At 33.5% G+C, this 18,071-nt stretch overlaps 1 protein-coding gene across 1 annotated transcript; it reads right to left on the reverse strand.

Annotated features, from left to right (window-relative positions):
• Positions 1-588: 588 nt before the first annotated feature.
• Positions 589-1,923, reverse strand: LOC142982722 (uncharacterized). Its single transcript, XM_076129429.1, has 2 exons — positions 1,815-1,923; positions 589-1,032 (listed from the first exon to the last, which is right to left on the reverse strand). The coding sequence occupies exons 1-2, from the start codon at positions 1,921-1,923 to the stop codon at positions 752-754; spliced, it is 390 nt and encodes a 129-aa protein (XP_075985544.1). The 3' UTR covers positions 589-751.
• Between the last annotated feature and the right edge of the window lie 16,148 nt (positions 1,924-18,071).

The raw sequence follows: 18,071 nt of genomic DNA on the forward strand, positions 1-18,071 counted from the left end.
AACGAGGCGTTCATAGCCAGTTGCGCTCACTGGTCGGTAAACGATCTGTTGGTTAAGCAACCGTTGGCGCGGTCATTCTATAGATGGGTGACCGCATTGTGGTATTTGAACTGAGCTTCTCCGTGCTTCCGAGGGCACGTAAAAAGTCGGTCCCGGTTGTTGTCATCTAAGATAACATTCGGGCGGCTTGAACCACTTTGAAACTAGGTGAACCATATGATAGATAGATACGAGTTACGATTATTGTTCATTTTGATGGCATTGCAATCGTTATAAGAAGATGTAACGTTATTACACAACATTAAATGCATTACAGACACGAAATAATTGTATTTGTTCTATGAAATTCCATTATATTTACATGTCAATATATTGTTTCCTGAAAGGATTGCAGCAAAACGTTCTTAGTAAAAGTTGTTCCTAGTTATCATTACTTTAATTTGACACTACTTTCATTAATGGCCGCCGACCGCCCAGGAGTGCCCATTCTCCTTTCTCGGTAGCTAGCCGGTTGTCAGAGGTCGATAGTAGTAGAGACTTGAGCTTCTGATTTACAACTATCTTCATGAAAATCATAAAAGTGACGTAGGAGACAGACAGATTTTCATATTTATAATACTACCACATAAATTATGGATTTCTTAAACAATAATTCGTGCAATTATCATATAAAGAGCCACTACTTCAACCACTTCAGATTTTCTGAACAATAAATAATTCGTGCAATTTTATAACTCACCACTACTTAAACCTAATAAGGACTAACAGTTCTCTCAGGAGCTGAATACGGGTTATAGCTTCCATAATTCTTATTTCCCTTCCGTCTATAAGGTCCTGGAGGTCCATACTCCTCATAATGATGATGATGTGGATGATGCTCGTAGTGTTCCACGTGGTCGTGCTTCTGTTCCTTCAGATAGCTGACGAACCAGCCGAAGAACCAACCAGCCTTGTGCAGGAGCACCCAGAACGCGAAGGCGTAGATGATCTTTAATATGAAGACTTTCTTGACCACCAGGTCGAGGAAGTAAACTGTGGAAAAGAAGTACATTATCTGAGATACAAAAATGTATTGTGTTGGAATGTGTGAATTTGGATGATCAAAAATAATGGTGGTAAACTCTTACAGTCGGGAACTCATAGCATTTATTGTAGAGCCTGCCCCTAGTTAAAAATTTCGAATAAATTATGACTTTTTTGTGCAAGTCGTTAAAGTAATAAATCGTCTAGTCTTTCTATGAATTTAAATACCAAAGAATACTAAAAAGTTTGAAAACATTAAAAATGATTTTGCTTACAATACAGCACACAATAAATTTTTAAATTCAATAACAAAGCCGCAAATAAAGATTTTAAAGTAAAAAACCGTAAATCTTTTAAATAATAAAAGGTTGATGTTCAATAAATTCAAATGTGCAGAGCGATTGAAAACCGATTAGCGAATACCACTTTTACGGTTCAAATGGCACATCGGACATCAAGTAGTAAAGTACGATTTTAATAAATGTATTTTATTTTTTAGTTTACGGCTTTTCTTTTTGTGGTCAGACGCAATTTATCGGTTCATTTGCAGTTGACAGGCTTACGGCTGAATAGCTTTAAACCGATTTCACTACAATTTTACCAAAAAAATAGTCTGTAAGTGAAAAAATATTCTGATTTTTATTTTTTGTTACGATAAAAATAATTATTCTACTTAAATATTATTTTCTGAAAAATATGTACTTGAGCTTTATCAAAAAAAGCTTTGTACATTTTTTATGTTAAGCTCATTAAAGACAAGAAATTGTTACAAAAACTTGTTCAACACTTACTAAATAACGCAATTTTCTTTTTCTTCCCTCTTGCTTCCACTTCATTTTGTTCCAACCCTTCACTATATACTACACATAGAAACACTAGCAACACTGTCACCCAACGCATTTTTAACTGGCAACACTTATCAAAATCAGCAAAGACAATTCCTTTTTTTAAATATTATTTTTTAATAAGTTTTATTGTCTGCATTCGACATGAAACTACTGAGTTATGGTAAACTATCATTCAGCCAGTAATTTTTACTCTCAATGCGAGCCTAAGTGCTAATTAAAGAGAGTTGTGTGTTTATTTAGTTACCGCTTTCTAAGGAACTGCTAAACTGTAAATAATGAAGTTATGCTGAACTTGACGTGGGTGAAAATTGTATTTTCACAAGTTTGATATATTACGTGTATGTATATGGAGAAATATTACAAGACTTGACACTTTCTTTACGAAATTTAACAAGATATCGCGACATTTTCAAAATTACTCAATGACGATAACGCACGTTATGTAAGCAACATATCCTCGCAAATATTACTACGATATTCATAACCATTAACCGCTGAAATAAACTGTAATATTATTCTTATAACACACATATTATCACGCTTGTTAAGGGGTAGGCAGAGACCAAAGAACTCATCTCTCATCTCATTTACATGCTTATCACAAAAAGTCTCAAAATTACCTCATGAAATATAGTTTGTCAAAAATCTTTTTTAAATATACATCCAAAAAGTCATTAAAAAGTAATTCTAATGGCTATTAAGATTATCTCAAACTATAAATTATCATTTAAACGTTATCTAGGTCTATTTATCCATCAATTTAGATTCCTAAATCGATCTAAGTGAAACTAATTAGACATATAAATAAACCTAAATAAACCACTAAGAAACAATGAAAATATCCAGGTTAGGAAAACAAAATGGCGATTGTAGGCGGTACTAATATTACTACTAACATTTACTCTAGCTCAGTAATTGATTAACAAAAGAAATACTTACTTCATTTGCTCTCCCAAAGGTAATGTATGTTACTCACAGAAAGTACTTTATGTTACACGTATACGATATTTTAATAGACTTGTATTGAAAAATCTTTAGGCTTCAAATTAAGCCCATACATTTATTTTTAAAAGTGAACCTGATATTAATTTGTACAATTTTGTTTGGGTTATTTACTATCTAATACAACTTGACGTCAAAGTGTACCTTAAACTATTTAACTTCAATTAATTTTTATTACGCAATGCTCCCTATTTGTTAGTAACCACTGTAGAAAATCGCGCTATGTACTTATTTCAGAAATGATAAAGTCCATACCCCGGTTTCTGAGTACATTTAGCGGTAGTTTATCTATTCGATAGCAGTTTATTTACATGGTTTTAAACGCTATTGAACAGATAAGCTACCGCTAAATGAACCTCAGAAACCGGGGGTAAGTATGGCATAAGTTTATTTTAATAATAAAGCAACAATCTTACAATCTAGATTACAGTCTACCTACATTTTATTTCAATCAAATACACCAAACATCCTGAAGATAGACTTACACAATCATCGTCCCGAAAATCTACCGTTCTAATATATTTTCATATAAAAAGGTACCTTCCGATTTGTAAGGCTTGTGCAAATAATAAATGATATATCTATATTTAGGTAAGACCCGAGCTCGGAATAGCCTCGCGGGTGGTCCCGCGGGTGACGTATGGGACTTAAGTAGCTCTGTAAACGGCCTGTGTGCATCTGGTCACTATCTAAAGAGGCATACACACTTGTTTATAGAATAAAGTTAATAGCAAGTTTGATAAAATTTGAAAAATCATAGGCTCTTTGTTCTTTATAGAGTTTTTGTTGTTTTGCGATGAGGTTCAGTTTCCTACCTTCCGTTATCCATTTCCCAATATTCTGGACAGTATTCGTGAATGCAGCTATTCATATCACATCATAAATATCGCAACATGACTTCTGAAAACGATTTACTGATACTGATTTAATTCTTATTTCAGTCGTCATTATATTCTGAGGCAATATAAAATTATCAGGCATCATGAACCAGGCCCATCAACTAGACTTCGCAAAACACGCCGAATGCATATTCTAAGCCTTGTCTAATAGTATGGCAAAACACGTTTCGTTGTATATTACAGAACATAAACATTATATTTTTTAAATTGCCATATTTTTTTATTAAAATTACATCAATATTTCGCACCTGACACATTCCTTTGTGCACAATGTCCAATAAAATGCAAATACATGTACAAACATATTACGTATTGTAGCGAATATCTTTAAAATATTTCAATAGAGCATGCATTGTTATATGAACGAGAATCCATTATGTTTCAATCATATACTTTCGTATAAAGTCATATTTTTGTATAATAGTATGTCACACGTTATAAATATGTACGTATTCAAGTATATTTTATAGAATAAGTGAATAAATATGATGGCAACATAGTTACTTTCAATATAAATGAAAACTTGAATATGAATGTAATAATACTAAGTTCTCGCACATTTTTGTGGTAAAATATACTTAATATTTAGTTACGATTTACACTTGTTGCTTATATATTTTTTGAAAGCATAGTAATTAGGAAACAATGAAGTTAATCATTTCTTTGAGTTCAATTATTTTTCTTTCTCAAAACTTTTGAACTATCTTTTCTTCTTTAAAATTCTTGTATACTGTATATAATACTACTATAAACTGTATTTTATTTAAGAAAAAGCAGTGATACCCAACACGATAATAATAAAAACACAAAATGTCGTCCGCCAGTAAAGCAATCATAAAATATTATATCTGAAACTTCTTAGGAATATGTTACACGAAAGTACATCATAAAGTCATATTATGTATGTAGGAAACAAAGTGCGACAAATCTTCCAATGGGCGAAAACTGCGGAAGATAACTAGACTAATTAATAAAGCACATTTACTAAAACGCATAGCATTATCAGCACAAAAACATGTACGGAAAGACAGATGAGTAATTAACTTCGATTATCCTACAATAAATGATCTAACAGTCTTACATTATTCTCAATACATGTGTAATCACTCAGAAAGAACAGCCATCACAAGAAATGGATGTCAATTATTCAGACCACCGAATAAGTCCACATTTCTCATAGGAACTTCATTATTTAAGGCTTACTGATTCACGCGGCTCTGCTTTGATCTAATTTTAAAAGGTACAATAATAATAAAAATATACCCTTACTAAAACCTACTATTGCTGCCTAATCGACTCCTCCAAAGTCCTTCAAAACCTTAAAAATAAACGTTTCACTAATTTAAAAAAGCATGATCAAACTTTCAATTTCTAAAAACGCCAGTTCGTTTGGTTTTAAACTATTTCCAATTTTCCATGATAAGTTTCTCTAAATCCGTCTACCGGTCTACTCTGCTTATGTTTAGGCTCACGTGTCCAAAATTCGGGGTAATCTACATATTTTCTATGCTCATTCGTTAAAATTTATTCAGTGATTTGGCCACGAAAACGTAATTGACAAACAAACTTTCGCATTTACAATACACATTGAAGCTTAGTATATGAAACAAATCGGCGCCATTGTTATAACGGAATGGTGTGTAATCCGTGTTCAATAAAGTATAACATTAGGCCGGGGGGGGGACGATAACGTTGTACTAACCTTCCTCATACACTCTGGACCTCAAAGTTGCTATATACTCTTCAGAATAAATATCTAGATAAGTAAGGTTACCCATGTTTTAGTTACTGCTACTTTTTTCATTGGTTAGTAATTTGTTTGTAGTTTGTCATGATTATTGTGCTTTGCTGATAGTAGAAACATAACAAAGAAAAACACAATTGAAAAATATTAATTGATTGTTTGCAATTAAAGGGGTCTATTACGCCGGGATTTTATGTGTTTGATTTCTATACGAAACCAATATTTATTATATCTTTGACAGGTGCTTGAGAAAACCCCTGTTTTATAGATTGAAATCATAATTGCTCATCTACTACAGTTATTTTTATTGTATACCTTAAATCTATCCCAAAGCCATTAAAGCCATTTACCAACAATTATTTGAACGTCTCCCAAAGGCTCGCAGTTTGGCAATCTGCGTCCAAACCAATTAATTGTTGTATCGGTTTTATGACCATTTCTAATCCCCTCGCGTCCATCGACGCAATCATTACAGGGATCCAGGGATTTGGTCAAACGACCAACTTTGCCGACCGCTGCCAAACCAAAAATAGCTTAGGATGGAAATAAAATTTCATCGCTTTGTTTCCTAGAGGTTCTCGATTGAAGGAAAGTCAATTAAGAAATGAAGATTCAAGATTGTGAGATGACGTAAAGTATATTTTTAAATGAAAAAGTTTTTGTTACGCTAGAAATTTGTTGCTTCTCAATCATTGTTTTAAGAACAACTAGGTTTAAAGTTACAGAACCAATATTCATTTATCAGATCACAATGAAAATTCTATTCCGTTTATATTGTTGAAATCACTGTTAGTATTTACAATGTTAGAATACTTTTCTCTTCAGGCAAAAGTATTAAATATTTTGCCGGACATATTACTAAGTTTCTAACAATATTTTTCCTAATTTCTCACTTCAGATTGTTTCTCGAATACGTCTCCAAAAATAGTAAACAAAACGGTCAGACGACCCAAAATTAAGCTCCGTATTGTCTCCAAAAATAACTAGATGTCCTAAAATAAAACAGACGCTAATTACTAAACTCATTACTACATGAATATTAAATGTAGCACGTAATTAAGCAAAGTTTGTGAAGCTTCATTTAAATAGCGGCTAAGAAGTAAGTTTTAATTAAGGGGAGTCAAGTAGCAAGCTACGAAACACCGTTCATAATCGACTTATGCGCCTGTGCTAATTTATGCAACGTGAACTATGTTATATACGTATTTTATGAAGTGTAGATATGTACGATCTTTTGCGACTGACTTAGGAGCATTTTTCTGATATTAGTGAAAGAGAGTGTTGAATGTTAACCAATATAGTTCAAGCGTCACTTAGATGATGTCATAACAATCATATTGAAGTTTCAGATTCGATTTTCCGTGTTATGTTTTTTTAAAGAACTTCTTATTGTGTTCTTTTAAAAATACCATCTTTCGATAAAGTCAGTATTGCAGGAGAAATAGCAGAGTTTTTCTATTCAGAAAACTCTCAATTAAGTTCTTTTATAGCCCTACTAATTTACAAGCTTTTGCCCGCAACTCCCTTCACGTGAAAAGATTTTCCAAAGTCAAATTTGTTAATCTATGTACAAAATGTGTAACCGAGTTCCATCAAATTCCGTTTTTGCATACATACATGCATCTGTCCTCACAAACTTTCAAATTACATTATCAGCACGGCAGTAGTAGTATTTCACTACCAAATGTCCATTTCATATCACCATACTTTAAACTGTTACTCGAGTGGGTACTAAAGCTGCACGTTAAACACGACTTAGTAACAAAGTAGTAATATAGTAACAGATTGTGTGCTTAGTGTTTATCTGGCACATAAACGTCAGCTGGATTTTACGACCAGCATCTAGCATCCAGCGCGTGTGGCGAATCCAGCCGATATAAAGCTAGGTGCAGATATCGCGAGGCATGTGCAACGAATTGATCGTTATGAGCCAAAGCCAATGCCGAGCTGCTAATGAGGCTCAGTCCGAGGTTAATTTAAGTTTTCGTGAAGATACAAGCAGAGCACGCAATCAACCACGCACAGGTTAAATAGCGCACTTAAAGAAAATGAACGTCTGTCTAAACGTAAAACACTGTGGCGGCGCTTGCAGAGATCGTATGTGGCGAATTCTTACAATCAACACTCTTTTCCATCTAGTAGGCATAGAGGCCAGTCCACAACACTGCGTTACGGTGTTGCATTACCAAAATCCATGATGCATTGCTATGAATCTTGTGTTGCTCAGTGCTGTGAAGCTTTTGCGATTTGCTTTCGCAACGCAGAGTTGTAGCTTCGCCCACATGTAACGAACAATTTGCGATGCATGCCTCTGTCTGTACACGGCTTAGCATATCTAGCGCACTCAGCGGATGATCGAGTAAAACGTCTCGAGTTGATGTTACGTTTGTTGTATCACTTTGTAAATGACTTCTCAATCTGCTTGTACAAAATGTATTTTACGTTTCTCAGTATTTGTGTATTTGATTTTCAGTTATCCATGACGTTAACCGAACCCTGAGGCGCTCATATGCGCTCTCTGGGCGCTAAACAATCTGTGGGTTAATCAACCCTTGGCGCGGCCATTCCACAGATGGGTGACCACACGTTTAATGCCGGTCTCGGTTGTTATATACTAAGGTACCAGTTGTTAAGCCATGTATAAGGCCTTGCGGGCACCTTGAACAATCTTGACACTAGATTGACCATTAACCATACGATAAAATAAAACCGAACCCAAAATATTATTTAAGGCCACTTCTCGTTCACTTCTTTTAATCTAAGAATGTATTGGTTTCTAATTAATATGAAACAGCGTTTGCTACGAACTTTAACAAAATCTCTTCGGCTATTCAGTTTCAATTTCCGTTTGTTTATTTATAGTAGACCAACTCCGTCGATCAGTAAAGGAAGACCGATATTGCATCCGATAACAATTTGATCGTAGGTGTATTCGATCTTCAAGGAAATTGATTTGTTTATAAATAATCTTGCTGTTAGATTAATCTAGACTGATATTGCAGCTAGATACTGACCTTTGGTATTTTGCATACAGAATTAGTATCAACATTTTATATCAGACGACACGATTACAATTTAAACCCATAAACTTTTTCTTTACTTTTATTCTTTTGAGATGAGTCTATTGCCAATTTCTAGTTACTTAATCAAATAACACTGGATGGATTCTGGCCGTGGCATATACTACCATTCTGATTACCAACGAATTCAAAATAATAATTTTGAAAATAACTTTTTAAACAACACTTCATAGCATCGGAAATCAATATACTATTACGTTCCATACTCCAATAATACCTCAATAAAGACACATACCTCAACTATTTCATATTTCACCTCGACAAAACGGCTTGCCTTTAAGAGCATAACCTAGTTGTAGCAATGCATGACACACATAAAAATACAGCAAGTGAACCGTATTTGTCATAAAAGTTTTATTAGTGCTCCCGTGAGGCTAAATCTAGTATAAGTTATGACTATCTGGAAACTATAAGCTAGGCAATGATGTAGAATTTATATCAATCCGGTAGCCAGCAGTACTTTGTACAAAGTTTACTACTGACTTGAAAATATGATGAACATTGGTGCAAGCTGGTTTAGCGATGTTTTAAACTTAAATTAATTTAGTTTAGTTTAAATTGATTGAAAGATTGACCCCCGGTTTCTGAGATACATTTAGCGGTAGTTTATCTATTCAATAGCGTTTAAACTCATATAAAAAACACTATTGAATAGATAAACTACCGCTGTATGTATTCAGAAACCGGGCATGAATGAGTCACTTTTAAAATAAAACTATATGATACTTTTGATAACGGCTTACCTATTTCAAAGCAATACGATTGCCATGTAGGTATTTGGCACAATGATAACATCCGGGCCATTAATAAGATTGTTTTAACAAAAAATTTAAACACCTACCCATGTTCAAGTCAGGAACCAAACCCAAGGCTATTAGTCTAATCATTTATATAATGAGTCCATTACAATTAATAATAAAAATCTTTATTCAATTAATACCACACAATGGTTCTACATTTAGCATTTCAGTTTGATACCAAATGTCCATTTATTAGTCGACTAGCAACTCCATAAGCTTCCAATACATTTAAGTTTTAAAAACACAAACTAATATACAATCTCCATTTGTCTACAGCTTGTATTAACTAGGAGAATGTTCTCCGAAGTAGTAGACTGTCGAACGTCGGCGCAATATCTAACGTTTAATAAATAGATGTAGGAAATTGAATCCATTGTTGGAAAGAAAATCGCTAACAGTCCGGATATTGCGATCAGGCACATGATATTGTGAAATGCTCCATCATTTCTTTCTGCTGAAATAACTCTGATTTTAGTGCTGAGATTGTTTTAGCACTAGGAAATTGTTGGTACTTCCTCAGAACAGCTCAATACGGATTTCGTGATGTATTAAGGTAGCTGTTTCGTATATATAAAGATTATAGTAGGTAAGCCTTAGCATGCATGATTTATCTAGATGATTATAAATAGTTTTGGGTATTTATTTATTTGGTTACCACAGTACAAGCTCTGCTCAGATTGGCACGAAATGACCGTGTGTGAGTTGTCCCACGATATTTATTTATTTAAAAAAAATGCTGTATTGAATATACCACAAACGCCCGCAGGTGACTTATGTTGTAAATTGTGAATTTTGATTACCTCAACCAGTCGCGAACGAAACGAAACGAGGCCTTACCAAGTTGTTGGATAACCGGTTTTTCTCAAATTTCACGCAATATGTTGAAAACCACGAATTCATTTCTAATGTTTTTGCTCTCAACATTCGTAAGGCTAGCCAAAAGAAAATGTTTCTCGTTATATATTGTGTAGTGCGTGCTGATATACGATAATACATAACTAAGATAAATATGTGCGTCTCGTAAAACTGTTCTCTTAAGCTTTGTTAAGATATTATTGTTATGTAGTGGTCAGTTATACACAGACAAATAACTTTAGCTCTTTCACGGGCTGCTTAACGAAGCCTGTATATAAATAAATGTATTATTTTGTATTAAATTTTATTGAGACATTTGTAGCAAATGGTACAAAAAAGCTATCATTTATATTATAAATCTATATCTAGTTGCATAACAGAATGTTTGCACAAAAAAACTTAGAACTGCTCGAGTTTGCTTACAGCCTACCTTTGATTCTTTCGATCCAAATAGGGTCTGTTGGGATTGACACTCAATCCCACGACATTTAATGTTATCCACGCATCTACGTAGTGTAATCAGCGCAGTGACTTCCCAAACCACTTACATAAAGATCATGTTATAGTATCTAACTCTCTATATACCTATATCTTACACACCGCAGAAAACCTAATCATAAACATAACAAAGCTAATTTAAAAACTGTCTTACATCTACAAAACAAAAAGAAAAACGGTAAAATAATATCTTAATGTACAGACATCGCGCACAGAAGCAGGAATAACTATGTATATAATCGTAATATTTTATGTTTGTTTCATATCTGGGTAGCTTGCCGCAAAAACTTAGTATTTATTGTAACGAAAAGACCCTTGTTTCTGAGAGGCTGAAATACTGCCTCGAATTAGCAATGCGACTCTGTATGAATTGCTAGAGAGTATTTCATTACACGAACTGGGTACCTACAAACAAAAAAGAAAAATAACAATTATTTATATTAAGGTAATAATAATAATAAAAGTTTATGTTTCTCTGAGGATTTAGACAAGTTATGGCAATGATTACGAGTCAAACTGGGCATGTTAAAAATGTGTTCTAAGTATTCTATCTGTATAAATAACGTATAAACAAATCATTTTTCATTTAGGTCAAATGCTGACACTTTTGATAAGGAATGATACAGAAGGTGAATATATTATTAAAGCGAGTTCGGAAGGTAAGGCCATTGAGAGAGAAATGAGGGCAGAAACTTAAGAAACAAATTAAAGGTGAAAATCTCACAACATTGTTCACTACTAAAAAGAACCAGACCGATTAAGCTATAACTGATGTCTTTGACTATTTAACCCGCATGATACATTACGAATAGACGTATGCACTTTCAGAATTACGTCACGTTGCAAGTAAAAATAAAATAAATAACATCATTGAATTCAGGCTATACAAGTACACGTTCGCGAGTGCACATAAAAGTGTTGTATATCTCTGTAAAACGTTCAATCATTTTACAAGCAACAGTAAAACACGCGGCCGCTGTAATAACTTCAATTTATGAACAATACACCAAGTTTATTATTCAAGAAGTTATTTTACGACAACGAGGAAATATATTTAAGGACCGCAGATAATATTGGAAAGGTTTCTGTGAAGGAAATACATAATAATGTGTTATATTATTATATTCATTCGGATGGGTATGCCGCCATATTGTGTCGTGCAAAATATTCTGCTAAGCGATGATTTAATACAGGGATATATTCGGGATTTTCTCTGAGTTAACTGTTTGATATTTTGTAGAGATTTTTGGATTATTCTTACTTACTTGGCATATACGAGTACATAAGTACTACATAGTAATCAGATTAAACAAAAATGGATGTAAGGTGGATATTATTTTTAACATGTAGCTAGATTAAAGTATGAGAAACAAAGTAGATATACTGTTGTCAACAAAATGATCAAGCTAGAAATAATCAAATTCAGTTATTTAGCATTATATGCACCTTGATTTACTGGACATTTCGGCACTCGTTGCACAGACCGTCTGCAACAACAGTCTGGTAATATAATCAAGAAAAAACATTTAACGTGTTTTTAGACCAACATATTAAGTTAAAAATGCTTTCCAAATGCTTTTAAGCCAAGCTAATTGAAAAGTATAATTGGAAAGCGTCGCAGTGAGGATGAGATAAAAATATTTTTGTTTCCACGTCATTTAAGTAACGTGAGAAGTAAAATAAAAGGCCAGTGGTCTCGTGAGGGATTTAATTAAATAGTTTAATTAAATTTTAGAGTGGCCATCTGAGCACGAAGCTACGAGAGCTGAGTGACTCGCCGCAAGATGTTAGCGAAAGCGGTGGTAAAGTACCTAAGTTTTCAGGAGCATGTGGTCTTGTAGACTAAGTTATAAGTAAGGTTTCAAATTAATGAAGAAGATATCACGAAAATTTCAAATAAAGGTAGTCTTGGTGTATTTGATTTAATATAGCAAGATGCTTTGATTTTCTGGTTTTAGTTACTCGGTAAGTGTTCCTCGAAATAATTAGGTACCTAGTTTTAAACCAAGCAATGAAAATGAAAACAGTTTTCACGTTGTAAAAGTGTTTTACACGAAGACTACTCTGATTGCTCAATTTTGTTTCATCCTTGTCATGGTATCTTCTATCTTAACTCTTTTTGTTTATTTTATCTAAATCTTTCGCTTGGTCTTGTCATTTTGTACAAACTCGCAATTACCGCAAACTTTTATTGCTTAAACAGTAAAACTTGGATGAAAATTTTCACACAACACACTAGCCAACATACGGTACCCACTACACTAGATAACTAATGTAAAACACCAAATAAAATCTGTTATTCATAAAAATCACATCATCGAACAATTACCAACAAAACAACGCCATCTCTTATCTGTTAACACAAACTAAACTAATTACATAATGTCCCTAGATGGCATTGTAAATAATTTATTAAAAATATTCGTTTCGCGCACATAATTGCGCCTGTTCCGGCTGTTTTAATTTTAAACTAACTTGTGTGCTCTGGGAATGGTTATTTTAGCTTTAATTGCACTTTGATAATTTAGGTCATGCCCGCTGAATTAGGGTGTAGTTATAACGGCAAGTGAACTGTGCTAGAAAGCCATTAGCTTTAAGACCAATAATAACTAATACGATGTAGGGAAATATAACTTAAAGGCCGTGTTAATATAATCCTTGGCATTATTTAGGTAGGAAACTAGGACTTATATCTACCCTCTTATTCATAAACACACTATAAACTTATTTTAGTTAAAATGCTACTAAAATATGTTTTCTCTCTTTCATTTCGCTAAGGAGTGAAATAAACAAAACTCTTTATAAGCATTTCATAACTTCATATATTTTTATGAATAAGAGGGCTAGCATATATGTGGATACCTTAGAACTGTAGATGCAAGTTAGATTTCCTAATTCATTAGTATCTATCTAACGTATGTGTGGCTCCTATGAACGTCGCCCGAAAAGGTTGATCTATTTTAATAAGTCTAAATCAGTGTTCATCTACAAAGCAAAAGTCTCTTACATTATCTTCTAGACCGTGCAGTCTTTCCCTGTCGGTGACCTTTAGTTTTAGACTCATAGATGCTACATTGTTCCAATTGTAGCGTATATATATATAGCGAATAGTGTGAAATCATATTATTACAATATGATTTCACACTATTCGTACCTATATATTAAATTGCTGTTTTAATTTCAGTTATAAAATAAGTCTGTTGTAAATAAATTTTAATTTGACCGCGCCCTTATTATCTGCGTTAAACGAAATGCAAGTAAATAATTGAATTCGGGATTGTTTTGGGCCGCACATTCGAGAAATAAGAGGCGTTATGCTGAAAATGTGTTTAAAATTGAATTATGAGAGTGTTGCTTCAAATGCGGCGTTTTAAGTTACTTTGCCTGTTAACGTGTTTGTCATTGCTTCTGTTATCTTTCATGTCGTTGATGAAATGTCTTGAGAAAGCAACTTAATTTCCACCCGCTTAAATTCATGCAAAATTGTACATTGTACTGGAAAAACCCTTGTTACTTAAATTTGTTCAATTTTAATCATAAAACTCGAGCACTCCATTAGAAATTTTATTTGATTGCACTTTTGCAAATAAAAGAAAAATATACTTACTTAAACGCGCGTTGCTTAATGTTATTAATGGTATGTTAAAAGTTTAATTGTTGCTGCGACAAAATGCGTCATAAAGCACTTAAGTACTTACTTATATTTTTTACACATTATTTTATCTTTAATTTTTGCAACCACAAGTAAACTTATCTTAACTCCATTATTAACATTCGCATTTTCTTTTACTGCTGCACTTACTATGAATCCTTATCCGCTGACATCCACGCTGTAATCCCAGCATACATCTCAATGCACCCTTAAACCTGCCATAATCCAACGTTATCATCTTCATCCATTACATTTTACTTCGCGAAATCTCTCGCTTTATAAAAATTGTTCTCGTAAAATCTCGACCAAGTCGTTTTTATACAGCACTAGTAGATATGCTGCGGCTGTACTTATGTTGTTTTTTTAGTTGTTGGAAATAGTAGCCTCTTTCCTAGGAGTCTAGTATCTTTTGAAGTAAAAGACGGAAAATCTATGTAGTCTATAAGCTAAGCTACTCTTAATAACATTACATATTATAATTTTATTATCTACCAGTAAAAGGTTTCTTAAAATTGTTACATTTCTTTTTAAGATTAGCTGGAACAGATATATTTTTAATTGAGTCAATTCCTATGTGAATTAAAATAACATGTGTTTATACAAACCGACAGTTCAGTTATATTTATTTGTATCTAACATTTTACCTGAGCTACAATATTATCGCGAAAGCATTTTGTTATCTGAAGGCGTAGCAGTGACAGTAATCTAATAATTAATTAAATCCAGACTCGTTGTCTTATGAATAGTAATAAGGCACGGTTAAGCCGGCTGCGGGCTTAGTGCCAGCGGTGAACGAATTATGACTAACTACTGGAATTCGCTGGAATAACTAAAGGATTTATAGACTAAAGGCTACGTGAAATAGGAATAGTTTAACTAATTAATTGTTTCAAGTTTTACTGGACTTTGCGGCGCAGGTAACTCTGGTTGTGATCGTAAGCCAGTGACATACATATACTAGGAAACTTTAGAATGGGCTAAATATAAAAGTTGGTGAAGAAACTTTATTTATATAGGAACCTACATAATTATACTCTTAACTATTTCGTACAGTGATAATTTATAAATGAGTTAATTTTGGAGAAACAGAAAAGACAAAATTTAATTTCCGTATCGTGTCCGAACGATGTCATGTCCGAATTCCGAGTCGAGCAAGCTGTTGCTTCTGCTTCCTTTGTAATCTTATAATGCTCGCTATTTATTAATCCACGCCGTCACACACGCCCCAATCTCTCACAACACAGGAACAATATTACACACAGAATACAGTACACCTAATAATAATTAAAGTTTACATCTGCTGGTAAATACGCTCTTATACTGAGCAACTTTGCTTTAACGTTCTAATGAGTATAATGGTTGTTTAAACCTACGTATTTAATGCCTAATTTTATAAATATTTCCGAAACTAAAGTCTCTTTTCAATCTATCATTCCTATCAATGTCACCACAAAACTCCCATTACTGGTAGAGGTACTGAGTGGGTCGTGGATCCGATTCCTACAGAGATCAAATGCCAGTATTTAATGACCATAACTGTCTCCTTCATGTTCAAGACAAAATGCTATTGTATTCCTGCGATAAACCTATTCAAATGAATATTTTGATGATACCGCCCATCACCCCATCGCCCATCTTGAAGCTTGTGAATAGCGAGTAGGTACTGAGTGACTGTAGGTGTTATATTTAAGACAAAATGCTATTGAACTCCTGTGATAGACCGATTCAAAATAATGTATTTATGATGCTGCCCATCACCATCATCAAGCTTGTGAAGTGAAGCGGTATCGGTTAAAAATGACATAGAACCATGCAAGGAGTAGTAAGAGGGAGTAATAAAAAGCAGTGTAGGCATACTATATTATATACCATAGAGAACTAATATAGGAGCATTGAGTCCAATATACTACATAGGTACTTCCTGCCTACCACTTTACTAAATTACACTAAACACTTAAGATCACATGACATTTCGAGTCCAAGGTATTCATCCAATCAGCCGGAGTATCGTGTACGAATAAATAAAACTTTTCACAATATCCGTCAAGTTTATGTCTATACGTAATACTGTATTATCGTAAATATTACTAACACTAATAACTAAGATTGCGTTCCTGTGTACAGAGGCTCCAATCTAAGTAATAGTATTTGTCTTATGTCCTTGAATGATAGACGGATATATCAATAAGGCTGGAAGCCTAGTTCAAAAGAATAAATAAATATTGTGAAATATTTGGTAAATATTACAATCTGTGATAGCAGAATGGGATAAGTATACGCCTCCCACGAAAGTTTCAGTGATAGCATGAGGATTTATTATGTTTGTATTTGAAATAATGATCACTGGCTGTAACGGGGAAGAAAAGCATCGTGATGGAACCTCGAAAAATCAATCTTGGAACCTGCAACCACTTGCATGGCAGGTATCAAGTTATGCCACTCCGCTATCACTTCTCCGCATGTAATTAAGCAAAATTTTAAGGCCTTAAATGCATACTTATTATTTCAGAAATCAATGCTTTAGTAGAAATATGAATGGGGTTTTTTTAAGGAAATGCTGCACGCTCCGTTAATTTTCATAAACACCAGTTTTTTTTAAGAATTGCGTACCCGTTCAAAATTACATCCCGTATATTATTGTTTCATAGTGGTAGATATCGTCGCGTCGCAAATATAAATCAATTTAAAATGAACGCCGCGCGCCGCGCTCTAATCTTTAATTATAATCCTGTTATAACTTTCATTTACACTTCATTGTTATTTATATTGTTTACTTTGTTCTAGTAGAAGTGTTATGGTAAAGGTTAATTTTGTAAACTACACTCATATTACATCATAGGTACGTCCAATTCTTTATTATGTCACATATATTTATGGAAATCCTAAGCTAAAAAGTCGTTTAACTAGTCTAGTAAAGAAAGTACCACTTCTTAGTAAGTTTTCATTTGGATCATGTTCATGGTACACGTAAGCATTTATTAGACGTAGAGCAATGACAAAATTCATTATATCAAATAAGTATTATAAATATGTTTTTGAAAGAGTTAAATACAAATTAATATTTGAAACATTTATGCTACGTCATCATTCAGACCTGTTACATTAATTATTTCAAAGAATTTTACGCTACATTCCAGTCTGAATCCACCTAAAAACTAGCCACCGTGAGGTAGGGGCGAGTGGGACAAGTGGGGCGAATGGGACAAGCGGTACGAAACTCGCCCGCTGTGAAGCATTTAATATCATTTTATTTTCTTTGTCACTTGTTCGTCCAACAGACAATGATTATTATCATTATATTTTACGTTAACTTTGTTTCTAAATGTTCAAGTGTAAATAGAAAAGATAAAAGCTGTAGAAAACATTTCGTGTAATAACATTTAAGATTATTTCTGATGTTTTTGAAGTACAAAAGTGCCCTTCAAGTTGATACAAAAGACACGAGTTCAGATAGACACAAATAAAATACCTCTACTATATATGCTCTTGTCATTTCTATGAAAAAGAAGTTAATCTCTTTTCATAGCTTATCAAGTGAACCATTTGCTAAATGTTTACTAAATCGGTACCTTTGCTTAGCCATAAAACAATTGCAAGACAAATAAAACGTTCAATTAAAAATGTTAGCAGGAATCTTTAAGATTTATAGATGCTAACAACACATAACCTT

Source organism: Anticarsia gemmatalis, chromosome 1 (genome assembly GCF_050436995.1).
Source record: "Anticarsia gemmatalis isolate Benzon Research Colony breed Stoneville strain chromosome 1, ilAntGemm2 primary, whole genome shotgun sequence".
Classification (NCBI taxonomy): Eukaryota; Metazoa; Arthropoda; class Insecta; order Lepidoptera; family Erebidae; genus Anticarsia; species Anticarsia gemmatalis.